An 18,125-nucleotide genomic window follows, 5' to 3' on the forward strand; every position below is an offset into this window, starting at 1 on the left:
AGATTTGAACAAAGTATTCTCGCCTAAGAAAGGTCATTCCGAGCCGCCGGCGCGCTTGCTGTACTAGTACGACGCGTCCGCAACGTGCAGGCGTCCTTCCTTGTTTTGGTTTTCGGCCGGCACGGAATGTGCAGACGCTTTGCTAGCTTGGCGGCGCAAATTAGCGACGGCAGTTTGGATCCGGCTGCTCGGCTGAAGCGCTTCGAGGTTCCGCTCGTTACATCACTTGGCTTCATTTTTTTTGGGGGGGGAAGCGGCGCAAAGGACAGAAGTGGATCTTTCAACACCCCGCTAAAGTACCACACCTGAAAAATCTGCAAAGTACTTGATGACTTGCCCCAAAATGGCAAAAACCTGAAAATCATTCAAGACAAACATATTTTTCATTAAAGCCACGTTTGCAAAGGAGTATTGAAAAACTTCCTTTGGTGGCCTTCCCGAAACGTCTTGCGGTTTTCTGCGCTTCCGGAAAAGGGTTTTGGGTTCGGAACCTCCAAAATGTTTTTTTTTTTTGGCGCCGTTGCGTCATCTCGCCTAATTTTAGGGATCCGTTCGTAGTCGCTGAATGCAGGAAACCTTCAGTCAGCGTTTTCAGACGACGGCTTCCCTCGTCTTACCGGAAAGGAACATTTCGGTGAGGGATTAAAACCAAGAATTTTGTCCGAAAAGACGCCAGACGGGAAGGCCGGTGACAGGATCTTTGGATCGTCGCCGCGACCAACATTTCGGGTCTCGTTTTTCTTTTGTCATTTTTCTCTGGAACGGACGACACTTAAGCGCCGCAGCGGCGACGACCGGGCGTCGTGTTGCCAATGTAAACACGAGCGGCGGTACGCACTTCACCCGCCGCCGTATGAAGGATTTCGGCTGGCGAGTCCCGGAAAAAAAACAAAACAAACCAAAACTGGACGCCCTTGACTGAAAATGAAATCCCCTTCCGAATGTGCGAACGAACGATGATTTGTTGAATTTTGATTGTCTAAAGTCATTCAAATCCAGCACGAAGGGTCGGTCGGGGAAGAACTTTTATTTTTCTCGGTTCCGGAGCGGTGCCGTTCAGCTTCACTCCGAGGTCACCCGAATCTTGTTGGCGCGACCCACCTCAAAACTGAAACTCAGGTTCTGCAGACCACCGCCCCAAGCTGACCTTCAAACAAGTCGGCCGTTGTGCCGCACTTGAAATCGGGTCCCGCGTAGCGCTCGACGGATTTTCTTGCCGGCGACGTCCTCCTCCGGACAACTGGGCCGGCGGCACAATCCTCACTTGCGGCCCGTCCTCCGGTTCCCGTCGGACTTCAGGGTCCACCGACGCGTGCCCGTCTCAATTATTACCGATACAGTCGATTGAAAATTCATTTATTATATTGTACGTTCACCCAGTAAACAACATACAACAAACTTGGATTTAAGTTACAAATATTAAAACCTGCCCCTCCATTATTTTATCATTCCCGGCATGGTGGGAAAAACAGGAATTTAAAAAAAAAAAAAAAGTTAAAGTGTGTGCAACATTAATGAAGTGAGTGGAAACATTTTTGAAGATGTGCTCAGGACCAGAAAGTGACCAAAAAAAAAAAAAAAAAAGTGAACTTTTCCTTGTGACTTTTTAAAAAGCATTCAAGTTCACCCCCCCCCCAAAAAAAAAACCAAAAAAAACCCCCAACAACTCAGGTTCAAGTTTCTCTTTGATGCTTAAGTGAAAATGGTTTTTCGGTGTAAAAAAAAAAAAAAGGTGCCGACTCCATGACGAGCATTTTCTTGCGGTCGCTCATCAGACGTCTTGGGCGGCGCTCTTGAGTCCCAAATGGCGGAGCACGTCGACGCTGACGCCGGTCTTCAGAGTCCTCCTCACTGCACACACACACACGGGCGCATGTCAAACGTTAGCCGTCTGCGAAATGCGCGCATGCGGATTTCCTCCCTCGGACGGACGCCGTCGTCAGTTACCAAGCAAAACTTTCAAAGGCCAAAGCGAGCCTTTTGGAAAAATTGCACGGACGCGTTTACACGACGCTACGTATCCGTCATCAAAGTTCTTCCCAAAAAAGTGACCGACGCTAGTAGCCCTTCACGCTCGGTTTCAAAGGGGTTATTAGCGAGAACGCCGGGCCGCCGACAGAACGGCGCCGAGGAAGGCAACGGCGCGCACGGCTCTACTTCGTCGGCCGCCTCAGCGCCTCTGATGCGTTATCATCAAACAAGACGGAAGCGGCGACGGGCGTCGCGAAAAACCGTTGACACCACGTCGAGTGCGACGATTCCGATCGGCTGAGAACAGCTTAGCGTCGTCGCTGTTTTGACCACAACAGCCAACAAGATGTTGAGCCCAAACACGCGATAACCTTGACGGCGCCGAGGGACCCGCGTTCTTCTTTCTGGAGCTTCGGGCCCTGCGCGCGCACAAAAGACAAATCGGCCGGTTTTTGTCCCAACTTTGCCCATTTTAGTTCTCGTGAGACGGGCCTCGGGTCGACGGGAGCGCCTTGGTCCCGAACAGCCAGTCGGTCGGTCGGTCGGTCGGTCGGTCAGTCTCCGCTCATGAAGGCGTACGACAGTTCCGACCGAAACTCTTCTGGTGTGCGGCGACCGCTCTCGAGTCATGACGCAGAGAAAAAAAAAAAAAAAAAAAAAAAAACTCAACCCAAAACAAACGAAATCCCACTCAAAAGTCCTTTTTTTTTTTTTTTTTTTTTGGCATCAATGCGACGTTTGGACGGACGCCGGCGGCGGCGGCGGGGGGGGAGGAATCCGAGCAATACGAGCAGAACTGCAGGCTAAAGGGTAGACGTCCGCGACGCACTTACTGGACTTCCTGTCGACTCGGGACCGCCTTCGGGTTTTGGGACTGGACGTCCTGGCCTCGGGGTTCCTGGTGACCGACTTGACCAGACGCTCCATGATGTCGTCTGCGGCGTCTTCCTCTTGAGGCGACGACGACTGAGAGAACGGACTCTCGTGTCCCGGAACCGGGCCCGCGGAACCTGCGCGCGCAAACGCAACGACTGCAATACGACAGTCATAGGCCAAGGAAAGCGAGTCGCACATCTCGACCACAACGGAGAGCAAAACATGAATTGGATCGCGATTGTGTTCAAAGAGGACGCCACGCATCGCATCGCATCTCACGAGACGGATCTCGCGAAGGACTTTGATCGGGTCTTACTTCGGGCGGCGCGCGAGCGTCTCGGCGCTCGCTGATCTTCGGTCAGCATGTGCGCCATTTGCCGGTGCTCCGCCTCCCGCTCGGGCTCCGCCTCCGGGGCCGGGCTGTCGCAACGAGAAACCGCCCCCGAGAATTTCTCCGTCTGAGAAGAACATCGTGAGACGGACCGACGCGGCCACGTTCAGCCTACGTTCAGCGCGTTCACCTCGGTGATCATCTTCCCTCGCGTTTTGGTCCTCTCCCTGTGCTGGTCTCTCTTGCGTTTTAGCGTTAGGACCCTCTCTCGCGTGGTGCGGTACTCCAGCGAAAACTCGCTGATGATGCGGCAGAACCAGGTCACCTTGGTGTCGCGCACCGACGACGCCGGCTGACCCAGGAAAAGCAGGAAGGAGTGGAACCTGACACACGACGCTAGCGTTAGCATCCATATGTCTGCTATCCTATTTGGACACTTTTACGCATAACTTGGGTCAAAAGGCGTCTGCGGCCCGCTCGACCTTTGACATCTTTGGCGAGGGAACATTCGAGCCCGTCTGGCCGCTTTCGCGACGTCCTTTCGTCAGCGAATACTCGAGCACCCGCATTTCTGGCTTTCAAATCCTCGGCTGGCGATAAGCTACGCAAAGTCTACGAAGCAAAAATGTGTTGCGTTTTATGACAAAACGATATTTGGCTAGTTGATTTGAAATGTCTGCACTTTGGCTTCGACCTTCCGTCGTGGGCCATCGGGGCCTGGTGGCTTTCCGCACGTTAGCTATTATTAACGACGACTAGTACGGGTTACGGCGGGCGGACGCTGGCGTCGAAAAAGCGCCGCGCTAACCTGTTGATGACTCTCCTGTGGACGACCTTGAGGATGACGATCCTCTGCGTGCAGTCCTTCAGGAAGTCGGCCATCTTGTTCTTCAGGTTGGTTTTGGTCTCGTGCTTGGACACCACCTTCAGGTTTTCCCAGGACGCTTTGCAGCGTCTCTCCAGCTGAACCAGATTCTCGGCCAGAAGCTCGAAGTCCACCTGAGGACAAAGCGAAATGAAGTCTTTCAGATGGGGAATATATATATATATATATGATGTTGACAGATTGCACTTTTGTATTAAGCGCGGCGATTAAAAAAAAAAAAAGAACTACGTCGAACGTGGCGGAAGTTCGGAACCGAAGCTGTTGAAAACCGAGTGACTGATTACGAAAACCCCCCCCCCAAAAAAAAACGCCCATATTTTGACCTTCACAAAGTCAAAAAAGAAGCACAGAAACCTGTCGGGAAGGACTCGGACGGCCGGACCGGAGAGCTGCCGCAAAAAGATCGCCAAGTTTTTGGAGACCCCCCCCAACGGATTTCGGACAAGCTCGCATGGCTAATTGGGGTCCGTCTCCTGTTCGAGGTCAGCTCGAAATGCCGAACCGAATGTTAGCTCGGCACTCTTCACAATTCAGGGCAATGACATTTTTCTTTTTAAGCCTTTAACGTGACAACAAACGGTAACAAAAGGTTCCCAATGTTCAAGTTATTGACCAGATGGACCAAAACGAACGATTGATCGATCAGCGCATTCAAATGATCCGAAAAAAATGGACTGTAAATTTGTCGACTAGCGTTATGGCATTGAAATAAACGATAAGATAAAAGCCAAGCGTGATCTTGAGATTAAGATGAAAGTAAGCAACTCGAAATTCGACAGACGTGAACACTGAGAGGAGGCGACAGATGAAAATCGGTCGGGGGAAAAAAAAAAAACCCCAAAATTGAGCGCCAGTTCCGGCAAGAACGGCAAAGGCACCTTGGCCGAACGAGCGACGGCGGGGATCTCCGAGTAGACGTCGGAGGATTGCGGGTCGTTTTCCGTGATCAGGTTGCAGGCGTGATGGAGCAAAGTCTGCCTGTGGACCGTGTCCTTCACCTCCACCACCTTCTCCAGGTAGGCCAGCTCGAAACCCGCGGCCTGAGGGGGGGGGGGGGGGGGGGGGGGGGGGGGTGAAGACACGGCGGGTGGAAAGCAGAGCCCGGCAAAAGCGGCCGAAGGCGAGCGGCGCTCACGTCGGAGCCGTTGAGGAAGTTCCCGATGGCGAGCAGCGTGGCCAGGATCCTCCGGAAGGTCCGGTTGGCCGCCAGCTGCTCCATGGCCAGCTTCAGGTCGAAGAGCGGCTCGGCGATCTCCTGCGCCCAAAAACCAAAAGCCATTGCGGGTGGCCGCGAAGTCGCCCGGTGCAACCACCGGTTGCCGGAATCCACGCGACCGCGACCTTCTCCAGCGACTCGTAGTTGAGCTTGAAGGACCAGAGCTGCAAGCGGGGGGTCAAGGCCCCGACGGAGGCCAGGCTGAAGAGGAACTGCTCGGCCGTCCCCAGCGGAACCTCCGGATTGGCCGACCGGGCCTCTTGGATCTTCTGCTTCTCCTCCTCGCTGGGCGTCATGGTCAGGATCTTCTGCGCCGCACACAACCAACCTTTGAAACGTTCTGCCGGCCGTCCAGAACTCGCTGGAGGCTTTTCGTCGCGAACGGAAAGAAAAGAGAAGCAAAGCCGGGAGCAGTTTTGCCGAAGCAAAAAGTACCGCATCTGGATTTGGAGTCCGGTTCAGCACTATTTCAACACGCAATACTTCATTATTTTTTATTTTATTATTTTCTTTTTTTTTTTTAAACAGAGTCCATCAGCGGCGCTCGTATTTTTGATTAGCGGGGAAGAATTTCTAAGAAAAGATGAAGGGACAGGTCAAAAGGCGTTGAATTTGAATATGAACGCAATCAAACGTTATCTTGAAAGAAAATTTGTTTAAGTCAGTCGCCGTTGGAAAAAAAAAAAACAAAAACAAAAAAAAGTCATATGTGACCACCAGGTGGCGCCAAAGACGTGTACACCCTTTTTTTAGAACCTGGAAGATGATGAAGGCCGAAGATGGGAGGTTTTTGGGGCGACTTATTTGGACGGAACAAAATGAGCACGACTTGGATTTCAGTTTCCGCCCGTTTGAAGGCGGTTCAGCTAAGTTGAGTCCGGTACTTGTGCTTTCAATTCAATCTTTGGGTCCGTTTAGTTCTTTCCGGTTGCGTTCGGTTCAGACTGGGTTAACGACTAGAACTAGGTTCGTGGCGACTTTGGTCTACTTGGTTCGCGTTCGAGTCAGACCGGTCGAGGTCCGAACGGCGGACGCGGGACGTACTTCGATGCCCTCCTTGCTGATGGCAAACTCGTCAAAATTGAGGATGGCCGTCTTGATGACGTGAACGGCGGGCAGGACCGTCATCCCGATGTTGATGGCGTTGCTCCTCTTGGGGTCCAGGACCGAGATCTCAGACTTCTTGGTCTCCGCCGCTTTCTGCGCGCAAAGGACAAACGACAAATACGCACGTCAAGACGCGCTCGGATCTGAAGGCCAGAAATTCCAGAGAGGACTGGGATCCTTTCGCAGCCGGAACCGGGATCTACAGCCACACTCGCTATTTGTGAGCGCCCTTACCTTGGCGATGGCCACCTCTTTGGCTTTGGACTCAAACAGGTGCTCGAGGCGCCCCGTGTCCACTTGAACCTTGTCGAGAGACGCCCACACGGTGCCCCGGCCAAAGCGGCACTTGGCGGGCGCCTCCGTCTGCTTCAGTTCGCGCCAGAACAACTTCACCGTCTTCTTCTTCTTCCCCAACGGTGACGCCGAACCGGACAAAGGTGGAGCGGGGGGCACCGGAGCGCCGGGGAGGGGCGGCGGTGCCGGAGGAGCCGGACCCCCGGGGAGCGGCGGCGGAGGAGGAGGAGGAGCCGGACCGCCAGGGAGGGGAGGCGGCCCTCCTAAGGGGGGCGCCGCAGAAACAACGCAAGAGGCGGAGTCCGAGGTGTCCATGTCCAGAACGTCAACGTCCTCCTCGTCCAACAGATCCGAGAAGTCCAAGTCTTTGATGCGTAGGCTGGCGCCGCTCAGCTGAAGGTGGTCCCACGTGGCCCCCGGACCGCCGGGACCCAGCGGAGTCATCTGAGTGCTTTCCAGGCGGCGGGCGGGACCCTCCGCGTCCACGCTGCTCTGCTGACGCACGTAACTCTTCTGAACGCACACACGCACGCGACCCTAAAATCAGAAGACGTCACGTAATTCCAGAGCCACCAGCAGGTGGCGACATGAGCGAGGAGATGACCAAAAGCTCAACGTGCACAAAAACAACAATCTTCAAGTCACGTGACATGAGCCGGACCACTCTGTCCGTGACCTTACAAGCTACGTATGAAAATTCTAGCTTTCATAACTTCAACTACATTCGGGAAAATATTCACATTTATGGATTACCTAGAGCACTTTCAAATCTATATGATGAATCAGTGATTTTAGAATTGGCGGTAGATCTGGAAGCTGTTGGTACCTTTGGAGGGGGACAAAAAAAAAAACCCTTCTCTAGAAATCTCTTCCAGGTCAATCTGGAAATGTTGAAAGGCTCAACAAGTGGTGACTTTTTCCAATGAAAGCGCCTGCCTTGGAAATGAAGACGGGAAAAGTGGGGAGGAGACGGGGGGGGGGGGGGGGGCAAACAAAAACGGACGGCGTTGTAGTGCGCACGCCTGACGGCCAAGTGGGGCCTCCGTGCGGGACAAAGATCCGCAGTGAGCGCAAAGAGAAAGTCGAACAGGTTGAACGGACGCGCGTCCGACGGCACTTGCGGCAAAACAAAAAGCACGCCTTTCAAAAGAAGAGTCAAAAAGTAGAAATGAACTTAAACTTGAGCGCCCGCAGACCGTACGTTTGACACCCTGGTGCTAAATGAGACTTTTTGCAGTTACAGGACCGCCCCCACTAGGGGGCGACGTCACACCAGCAGCAATTCGAGCGGAGGTCGCCGTTGACCTTCTGACCTGTTGCTCCTCCGCCAGTCTGGCCAGCGCCACCTGGGCGGAGCCTTCCAGGCCTTCCAGCTCCGCCCTGCGGGAGGCGCCGCTCTCGCCGGGCCCGGCAGATTCCGCTGAGCGCGCCCGGAGGCTGGACAGGCGCTCCAGCACCCGCCCCCCCCGCGAAACGCCGTCACCTGAAGGGGGGGGAGACGGCCGTCGCCGTTAAACACCAAAATCGTTGAGTCGAAACGGCCGGACATCAGAATCGGGACCGTAATACGGCACACGTCAGTCTCGATTTTATTTTGCAAATCGCAGTTGATTCGACGGCGCTCGGAAGGGGCGCTCCCGTTGGACGGCCCAAAATGACCGCACTCGTAGCTTCCCCGCAAACTTGCGACCGACACGGCGGGAAATTGGGGCAGAAAAAAAGACCGGCCTCGTTCATTTTTCACGTGCGGCCCATTTCCAGTCACCTTTTTAGGTTGCCACAGCGGAACTTTCGTCGCGGCCCACAGAATCCAAAACGGTTGCAATCTTTGGCTTCGTGGTGTTGCGATACACCAGAGGGATCTGTCCCGAGGAGGCCATTTTGCACTCACGTCGTTTGTCAAAGCGCGTAAACTACGGCGTGCACGCGTTTGCCGTTATGCTTATAGCAAGAGCCAGCGTGCAACGGCTTGAGGAAGTCGTTGGGATCATTTCTGCGCTAGTAGCCGCAGAGTTTGAGGGGCAACACAGGGAAACTTACGAAGCGGTTTGTCTTTACCGTTATTTACGGTCAATATTTCAAATGAGTAACGTAACACGGCCCTTTCTGCGTGGGCCTAGAAGGGAAAAAAAAAAAAAAAAAAAGCATCAACAAATTGTAACTTATTTCTTGGAGGTGTCCTTAATGTTCCTGACCAAATCGTATGAAAATGGTCCGTATACATAAGGAAGACCCGAAATAATTGCCCTCTACTTCGCAGAGTAAACGAAGGACGGAGGACTGCGGTGCGATTCCAAGGTACAGTCGAGCCTCACCGGGCAGGAAAGGGTCGTCGTCGGGGGGCGGGGCCGAGGCCTTGGAGAAGAGCATGTCCATAAGGAACTTCCTGTCGTTGGACAGCGCGCTCACTTGACGCTGGAGGCCGCCTGGACCGACGACGACGACAACGACAACACATTCAACTTCCTGGACGCACGCCACATGACGCAGGCTGCAGGGCCACCTGCGTCACCTGGATCAGCCTATGACTCTAGATTATATTATATTATATTGCGCGCACACACACAGGCTTTTATTGTGAAACATACCATTGGCAGGAAGTCCTCCCGTCCCGTCATCCTCCCCCGGCGCGGTCGGTCTCGGGGTCACGACACCATCGGACGAAGACTGCTCGGATCGACTCCATTGCTGACTCCGCCTCCTTTTCTCCCATTGGGCGGCGGCCAAACTGCGCAGGAAGTTGTCTCTGTGAGGCGGCAGAGTCGTCAGTCAGAGCAGGAAGTGACGTCGTGACCGCCGGTCGCGGTCCGTCGACTCCGCCCGTCCTCAACGTGACGGACGACGGTCATCGTTTGACGTTTGTTCGAGGGGAGGGAGGAGGAGGCGGAACCTCGGGAAAGTCTGCGCTTGATTTCCAAACAATTCGTCACCGACAAACCCTAACCCAGCAATTAGACACGGCCCGACCACCAACGCAAGACAAACATGCATCAAAACACGCACGACGCCGGCTGGCGTTGAACCGATGCGCCCACACAAAATGTTACATACAGATCAAAACTAAGCGGTAGGAAGACTAAATAGGAAAAACACACACACGCGCAGTTCCCAGCATGCATTGCTTCAGCAGCCGGACTTACTCAAACCTCCTCAGAACGGGTTTGTGGTCCACGTTCACGTTACCCTCGTCTGGGCTGCAGAGACACACGAGCACGCACGCGTCAGCGCGAAGCCGGCGCGCCACGCGCAGAGATTGCCGGGTCGGAGGGGGGAAAAAAAAAAAAAAAAAAAAAAAAAAAAGGGGGGGGGGCGGGGCTCGGGCTTGGGTTGCCGTGCCGACAGTACAACGCAACACCAAGGCCCGGCGGCCACGGCGGAACGCGTGACCGACGAGGCCATAAAGCGGCAAGTAGGAGGCGGCGGGTACTCACTAGCGGAAGACCAGCTCGTCGCTGTGTGAGGAAAAACATTTTTTTTCAAGCAACCGAGAGGAGAAGCGGCAAAGGCGAAAAGAGGCGCCGACGTCACGTTGGTCCGGCGGGACTCACTTGGAAGACGTCCTGTCGACGCCGGCGGCATCTGACGGCGACCTGCCGAAATAAACACACAAAGTCGACAAGACGCGCACGCAAACGTGCGCGCGTGCAGACCTGGGGGAAGTGGGCGTGTCCCGAGAGGAAGGCGCCGCGTCCCGGCCTTCGGCCCCGCCGGCCTTGGAGAAGGTCCTGGACTTCCTGCTCGGACCCAAAGATGACATGTGGCGGCTGAGGAAAGAGCGACTCCTGCCGCGGCGAAGGCGAAGGCGGGGTGGGGCACGGGAGGGGGGACACCCGAAGTTAAAAAGACCCAACAAACAAGAGACAAGTCCACCGCGGCGTCAGGCCGTCATCGGTCGAGGAACAGAAGCACTTACGGGCTAGCCGGCGGCCTCTCGACGTCGTCGTCGTCGTTGTCTTCCTGGGGGGGGACCGGCGGCGAGAGAGAAAGAGGCAAAGGGCTCGGAGAGCCCCCGAGCGACCCCGAGGGGCTGGAGGCGGCGCTGCTCGGGTCCGAGGCCGAGAGGGAGGGGCTGCCGACGGACGGAGACCCGGCCGAGGAAGCCGGCGGGTCGGGGACGTTCTGATTGGACGAGCGCCGAGCCCTGCGGCCTTCCTGCTCGCCGGCGGCCATCTTGCGCCGTTCTTTGCGCACGTGAGGCGACGGCTCCAGGACGTCGCCGTCCTCGTGACGCAACGCCGTCTGCGCGCAGACGCTCGCTCTGACAGTTTGCCGGGGCGCGGTTCACGTGCGGCGTCGCCGGCGCGTCCTACCTCGTATACGGCGAACTGCGCCCGCAGGTCCGCTTCGCCGGCCGGGTCGGTCAGGTTCCTGCGGACCACGTCCTCCATGTCCAGACTCTCCAGACAGTCGGTCACGTCGTAAAAAGAATCCTGGTCAGGAAGCGCCGCCAGCGTTTTGTTGACCAAGGTCATGGCGAACACCAGCAGCTCGCAGTCACTGCCGCTCTTCTCGTGGAGGACGTCCATCACGTAGGACCACGGCTTGACGCCTGCACACGTACCCACAATGCATTGCACTGGCGCTCGAACGCGACACTTTGATTCAAGGTGCATCCATCTACGACGCATCGCCGGGGAGAACCTCGCGGATTCCGACAAAGCGGCGTCATCGGGAGTTGAAAACCGCAATTTAAAAGCCACGAAAACAAAACTACGACGAAAATCCGAGCACGGAGCGAGACCCGCACCGGAAGATCGGCAATCGCGGCCGGCGAGCTCAACGTGTTCAAAGACCACCTCGCGCGCGGCTCCCGGCTGAGGAGGGGCAACTCCGGAAGAAAGGAGGATTCCACCTTTCTGCTGGAAGGGGAAAGTCAGCTGATGGACATGGAAAACTGCCAAGAATGGCAAACGTGGATCACTTCAAGAAGGAAAGACGAGATTCCCGACGAGGAACCCGACGACGAGGCCTCCGGCCTCATGCGGGGCGCCGGGAGGAGCCCCCTCCCTCGGTGAGACCCGACGAGCCGCGCCCCCCCCCCGCAGCAGACTAAAAGGTTTCCAATCTGCCCGGTTCTGTGTCGATTCTGCTGCCAAAAGGCCGAACCGTCTCGAGTGGTTGAGGACCCCCCCCCCCCCCCTGGTCTGAACACCCTGGACGGGGCCCAAGCAAAGAGGAGAGAGAGAGAGAGAGAGAGAGAGAGAGAGATCGAGATCCAGTACCCGGGTCCACACGAGGCCTCTGCTATTTGTGTAACTCCCAAAGATGCCACCAGATGTCACCCTGATGCTTCTCAGGGCGACATCTGGGACCGCTCGGTGGCTTCGCCCAAAAAAAAAAAAAAAAAAAAAAAAGGGCACCGTGATAGAAGTTTCCAGTAGCCCGTCTGGCAGGCCAGGAAGAAGCCGGACGGTAAACTTGCCAAGTTAATCCAGAGGAAGGTTCGAGTCCAAGATGACGACTAACTGCGCAAAAAGTGAGCTACGGTCCTAGAAATAGTCTACGCGCCCCGTTCGTTTGCGATCTCGACGAGAAATGCCAAATCCTAGCGGAGCGACCGGCCGACCTTTCGATCACAACCTCGTTCGTCTCCGGCATGAAGAGGGTGTGCACACCTGTGCAACCGAGCCATTTTCTGCTTTTCATTGACAACGTCCCGACCTCAATCCCAAAAGGGACGACGAATCCAGTCTTAAACGCGCGCTCACCTCTCCGGGCGTCCACGGCGTTGACGGCGTCGATGAGGACGGGGCTGTTGGATTCTTTGTACTCCACGAAGACGATGAGGAGCTTCAGGGACGTTTTGGCCAGCAGGCGAGACTGCACGCAAACGCCAAACGCCAACGGCCAACGGTCATATCTCGCTTTGTACGGCGGGACGACGGACGCACCACTGACCTGACTTCCCGTTAAGGCGTAGAGCCACTCCAGCGTCTCGCCGTGGTTGACGACGCCGTCCATGCCGTCCACGAACAGCATGATCTGACTCAGAGCTGCGAACGCACCGGCGCAATCAGAGACGGACGTCGCCGTAGGAACGCCGCACGTACGCTCGCTCGCGTGCAACCTCTGAGGATGTAATTCTGGTAGTTGTGGTCGGCCTCAGCTCCCACTTTGACCAAACACGTCAAACCCTCGGACGCCACGAACTCCGGAACCAGGTCCTTGTCGTCCTGCCGGGACGAGGCGGCGGTGACGCCGCGATGATGTCACAGCGGTGGGCGGGGCGGGACTTACCTGGAAGAGCTGCTTGAGCGAGAAGAGCGAGCGACGCAGCTCCGGACCTCGACTGTTGTACAGCTTCTCTGCAAGACAACGGCGGGAAAGGGGATGTCACGCCGCCACCCCCCCCCCCCCCCGTTCGGGCAGCGGTGGGATCCAAACAGCAGAGAAGAGAACGATAACGAGAAGACGATGGTGACCTCTCATTAAGATGCGCTAATATTTGCCCGCGGTGGCAGAGGAGAAACAATACACGCCTGACGGGCCTTAGCGCATGGTCGGTCCACATGCGGCGCCGGACCATTTGTGGTCAAACTTCACTTGTTCGCCGACCCGCGGCATCTTCCGTTCTACGTTAGCTTGTAGCGCTCATTCGGCTTTGCTTTTAACGGAAACGCGGGGGGCTCGCAAACATCCACTCTTAAGTCAAAGCCGAGGCAACAACAAAAATTATTCATCGGCTCGTATCCGAGGGCACCGCTGCGTGACGTTCACGACAGACACCGGAAAAGGGAGGGCAGCGTTTGGCGAGGGCCCAAAGTGTTAAATTGGACGCTCCGCAATCGCTACAACGGCGACTTCGTAGTCGGGGAGGAACCCAAACGATTCGTCCCTCCCTTCCCGACAAAGTCAGAGTCAGAGTCAGCGGCGCGCCACGCACATTAGGAAACGTTTGCAAGGTTTCTTTGTTTGGCTGCAAAAACGCATCCCGCCGGGGCTCGGGTCACCTTCTTACGCACAAAGATCCGTCGGAAAGGGTGAAAGGAGGGGGGGGGGGCGGGGGTCGCGCGTTACCCACAAAGAGCACAGTGCAAACACACACACACGTCTGCAAAAAAACAGGAACAGACTCGATGCACGCACGCATCCAAAATGTTCCACGCCGGCGTCGCGGAGGCAGGAAGCGGTTCTGATAAAGTTAGCCTGGTATTTCCTGTTAGTGGCAAGACAAGGACGACAGAAAGAAAAGTTTGAACGTGAAAGACAAGTCGAGGCAGTCGTCGGGATGGCAAGAAAAAAGGAAAAAGAAAACAATTCGGAAAGAATGACAAGCAACGATTTTCATGCGGCCCAGTGGAACCCTTTTCTCTCATTTGCAATTCTGTCGCAAAAGGGACCGGACGGAACTTTTAGTGAATGAGCCCAAACGGGACTTGAAGTCCAAGTACGATAACGCCAACCGCACAAAAACAAAAAAAAAAAAGATAAGATGACTTCAAATGTGAAATTTCTCCAAAGTACTTTTGTCCCCTTTCAGACACCGTAACCGGCAAGATATTTGCTGTTACTTTGGAGAAGAGCAAAGCCACATTTTTGCTTCTTTGACATTTGACACACGAAACCCATCATCGGCACTTGAAGCCTTCGCCAAGCCGCTCATCCTCACAAGGATCGCGCGTCACAGACACCTCCAACCGGTCGCCGGCCAATCGCGGGGCACGTGGACGGGAACGCCGAGCGGGAATCGCCCGCACAAGAGTCAGGCGTGCGTACCGTACAACCGCCGGGGGACCTGGGAAGCACCCCAACATTTTCACTCCAAGACAAATGCAAGGCTGGAAATGAAATTTGCCGGTTTTTTGTTTTCCGTTCACTTTGCAACGTGAGAACAAGAATGACATTCGCATCCCCAAAACTTGCTCGCATTCATTGGACCCCCTAAATTGCCCCCGTCGCCGTGATTGTGAGTGCGACTGTTGTCCGTCTCCATGTGCCAAGCGATTGGCTGGCGACCAGTTCAGGGTGCACCCCGCTGACGGCTGGGATGGGCCCTTGTGAGGATAAGCGGCTAAGAAGATGGACGGCTAAAGGAAAGAAACCAGTCATTGGTCGGAATTACCCAGGATGGCGTGGACCCGCACAGACAACTGCGTCCTCAGGATCAGGATCGGTTTCTTCCCGTTCCTGTTCACACAAACACAAAGACTCAAAATACCGAAAATGTTGGCGCGCCCGCAGGACCGCAAATCGAGCCCGACGGCGCCGCCGGAGCCGGAAGAGTGCGCTGCAAACCAAAATAACGAGAAAGGAGATACTTCAACGTGTACGTTGAGGCCAAGGCAGCTGACTTTCTAAAAACGGTGTCATGACGCCGGCGTGCCGGGATGAGGGAGGGCATGGAAACTTGGAAAAGGAGGTGGGGGGGGGGGGGGGGGGAAGAAAGTCCGTTTGTCTGAAAGAGGACGTCAGCACTTTCTTGGCCGCACGCCTTTGGAAACTGAAGCGGAACCTTCGGCGCTCCACACGATGCGTCGGTCGGCGCTGCGTTCGAGTCCGCTGAGAACAAGTCCAAATATTCTCAATTGGATCGGAACTACTCAAGCCTGACAAGCCGCATTTACGTCAAAGTCGTCTTTCCACGGTCCCGATTTTGGGGGTTTAAAAAAAAAAAAAAAAAAACCCCAGCGAGGTTCACGGCACCGCCGGCTAAAAGCGTAGGACGGTATTCAAGTGGCGGACGGGGGCCTTTAAGGGGCCCGGTCCGGTCCACGCGTGAGCCGCGGCCTATGGGTGCCCCCCCCCCCACCGGAAAAACTGCCACTGTGGTTTCCCGGCATCGCCATGGAAACGGCAAGCATCCACACACGCGCGCGGCGCTGGCGACTTCTTACGCGACGTCCCGGTAGAAGGCTTCCAGCTCGTCGCGCTGCTCCGCCAGAGACGAGTCCAAGTCCAAGTAGTTCCCCTGAGGACACACCTGCAGCGTGGACTCCTCCAGCTGACAGAAAGACACAAAGTCAAAAAGGCGGTTGACCCGTTTGGGCGCAAATTGGAACGTGACACAAACGGGTCCTCATCGCATTCGACCGCGTCAGCTATTCTGATACGAGCGCCAAGAAGAAATTCACTTTCCACCTGGATCGATAGTTACGCGTCGACCGGAAATGTCCGACCTTCAAGAAAAAGACATCTGAAAAAATGAAGCTCGATTTGAACAAAGTTGGGCTTGGGAGGTTTCGGCGCAACGACTTTGCACTCAAATTCATTGAATGAAAGAGTTAAAAAAAAAAAAAATTATTTGGCCGGCTGTCCTACTGCATATAAATCCACACAAGTGTCCAGTTAACGGCAGACAGGCACAGGCGAGGGCGCGGCCCCTTTAAGAACGCCTTCCTGTTGCCACGGCGACAGGAAGGCGACGCGACGGGCTCGCTTCAAGCTCCGCCCCTTTCCTTCTCCAGAATCCGACCGGAAGCCCAGAGGCGATTCTGCGGCGAACAATCCAAAAGAGAAAAGACACGAAAAAGCGGAAATGCGAAGGCTCCTGAAGAACGCCGCACCCGCCCCGTTGCATGACGGGAGGGGCGGCTTACGCGATCGATTGATCGATTATTTGGACTTTGCGCATGCGCGTCTGTGGATAGTTGCGCGCGTGTGCTACCCAACACCTAAAGTGGAATTTCATAACATGTTAAAAAAAAAAAAAAAACGTTTTCAACCACTACTAAATGAGAACTCCTCAAATGTTCATGCAAACCACGACGACGAGGAGGAGGAGACCAGAGACTCCATTGAAGGGAAGGCCAAAAACCGCTTCGCGTCCACTTGAGCGTTTCTCTTTTTGTTTAACTTTTTCCTTTCCCAGTCACCAAAAGTGATCGATGGATTCGAAAGCGGCGCGACTCGAACCGTCGACCCACTTCGGTGAACTTCGGCGAACCGCTGACGTCAACGCCCGCTTCGCTCACCTTGAGGGGCGCGTCCAGGAGTTTGTGCACGAGCGGAAGAAGTTGGCTGAGCGGCGCGTTCTGGTCCACTTCGAAGGACGGAGGCCGCCGGGGTTCCGGAAAGTTGGTACAGACGAAAGGATCCTGGTCCATCAGGAACTGGACCCGGCAGGTGATCGCGGCCATGCCGACGACGTCAGCGTGCGAAAATGAAGCCGCGACGGGCGCCGCCGGCGCCCTTTAAGGCAGCGCGACGGCGAGCTCGCCGCAGTAAGGGAGGCCACTTCCGCTTCTGCCCTTGGGGAAAGTTTTTGGGACGAAGGGAGGAAGAAAGAAAACTGCAAACTCAACCAAGCGCAAAGCAAACGCGTGTGAGAGACATCGAAAGCCTCAGCATCAGCCTGTCGCTTCCTTCCCACCTCGGGGCTCGCTTTTGTTCTGAAGGCACGAGGCTCACCGACGACCGGATGTCGCTCCCCATCCCACACGCGCACACATGTCAAAGTGCTCAGTTATAGTCTTGACTTTACGGGTTTTTTTTTTATTATTAAATTTTATTCATTCACACTTGTACGGCCTGCTTTTGTTTATGTTCAATATGTTTTTTTTTTCTTCTGTATATAAACTCGGGCGAGACGTCCCAGAGGCGCTCGAAAGCGACGTCACCAAGGTAATGCGGAAACACGGATTTAAAGCAACAGTCCTGTTGCGACCTGCCTCTTTTTGGAAAACAAACAATCCATCCATTCATTTTCTGAGCCGCTTAGCCTCACAAGGGAGTCTATCCCGGCTGTCAACAGGCAGGAGGCGAGGCGCACCCCGAACTGGTCGCCCGCCAGCCAATCGCAGGGCGCACGGAGGCAGACAAGGGCAAACGCCGACGGGGCAATTTCCAGTGTCCAATGACTGTCGCGTGTTTTTTGGGATGTGGGAGCAAACCGGAGTGCCGACCTGGAGAAAAGCCACGCGGGCACGGGGAGAGCGAACGTACCGACCTGCTTCAAACACTCCACCGTCATCCCGGTCCCCCCCAAAGCCACGCGGGCACGGGGAGAGCGAACGTACCGACCTGCTTCAAACACTCCACCGTCATCCCGGTCCCCCCCAAAGCCACGCGGGCACGGGGAGAGCGAACGTACCGACCTGCTTCAAACACTCCACCGTCATCCCGGTCCCCCCCAAAAAGCAGCAGTCTCGGGTCTTGATGACATCCGTGCTGGTGAAGTCCTGTGAAGGCCTTGCGCTGGGCCACCTCGAGAGCGTCGCGGGCCCCCAGCCGGACCCGCCGCAGTTCGCCTGTCGCGCTAACAGGTCAACGTGGGTCTGCACTTCATCCTTGAACATCTTCACCTGTGCGAGGATCCCGTTGGTGGACTTGAGCTCTGCGTTCAACACCGTCGCGTCGCCGAACTCCTCTCCTCCAAACGTCTCCCGGCGGGTCTACGACTTCCCGACGGGCAGCACCGGGGGCACCCCAAGGTTGTGTCCTCTCCCCTCCGCTCTTCTCGCTCTACACAAACGACCGTCGAAGCCCCGGAGTTGGCGGATGACACG

General features: G+C 55.5%; 1 protein-coding gene across 9 annotated transcripts; it reads right to left on the bottom strand.

The window, feature by feature from the left end:
• Positions 1–1,340: 1,340 nt before the first annotated feature.
• On the bottom strand, positions 1,341–16,900 carry fhod1 (formin homology 2 domain containing 1). Of its 9 annotated transcripts, XM_061813434.1 has the most exons (24): positions 16,593–16,900; positions 15,516–15,622; positions 14,744–14,808; positions 12,919–12,986; positions 12,749–12,854; positions 12,580–12,674; positions 12,390–12,501; positions 10,992–11,230; positions 10,595–10,920; positions 10,332–10,463; positions 10,230–10,271; positions 9,270–9,427; positions 8,997–9,107; positions 7,995–8,164; positions 6,622–7,218; positions 6,325–6,480; positions 5,406–5,588; positions 5,200–5,319; positions 4,943–5,104; positions 3,987–4,177; positions 3,354–3,561; positions 3,164–3,267; positions 2,805–2,981; positions 1,341–1,851 (listed from the first exon to the last, which is right to left on the bottom strand). In XM_061813434.1, the coding sequence occupies exons 1-24, from the start codon at positions 16,755–16,757 to the stop codon at positions 1,674–1,676; spliced, it is 3,972 nt and encodes a 1,323-aa protein (XP_061669418.1). In that variant the 5' UTR covers positions 16,758–16,900; the 3' UTR covers positions 1,341–1,673. The 9 variants fall into 9 exon arrangements, 8 of the variants coding, with proteins under 8 accessions (XP_061669418.1, XP_061669417.1, XP_061669414.1 ...); XM_061813433.1 differs by having other exon boundaries at positions 6,622–7,194; positions 10,230–10,463; XM_061813430.1 differs by having other exon boundaries at positions 5,406–5,585; positions 10,230–10,463.
• Positions 16,901–18,125: the final 1,225 nt, after the last annotated feature.

Source organism: Syngnathoides biaculeatus, chromosome 3 (assembly GCF_019802595.1).
Source record: "Syngnathoides biaculeatus isolate LvHL_M chromosome 3, ASM1980259v1, whole genome shotgun sequence".
Lineage (NCBI taxonomy): Eukaryota > Metazoa > Chordata > Actinopteri > Syngnathiformes > Syngnathidae > Syngnathoides > Syngnathoides biaculeatus.

Coding starts and splice junctions, on each gene's coding strand:
- fhod1 (XM_061813429.1), bottom strand. CDS start 16,757: ATGGCCGCGATCACCTGCCGGGTCCAGTTCCTGATGGACCAGGATCCT. Junction 11,231..12,389: donor CGCCGTGGACGCCCGGAGAG/GTGAGCGCGCGT, acceptor GTACGTGTGCAG/GCGTCAAGCCGTGGTCCTAC. Junction 5,589..6,324: donor TCAGCAAGGAGGGCATCGAA/GTACGTCCCGCG, acceptor TGTGCGGCGCAG/AAGATCCTGACCATGACGCC.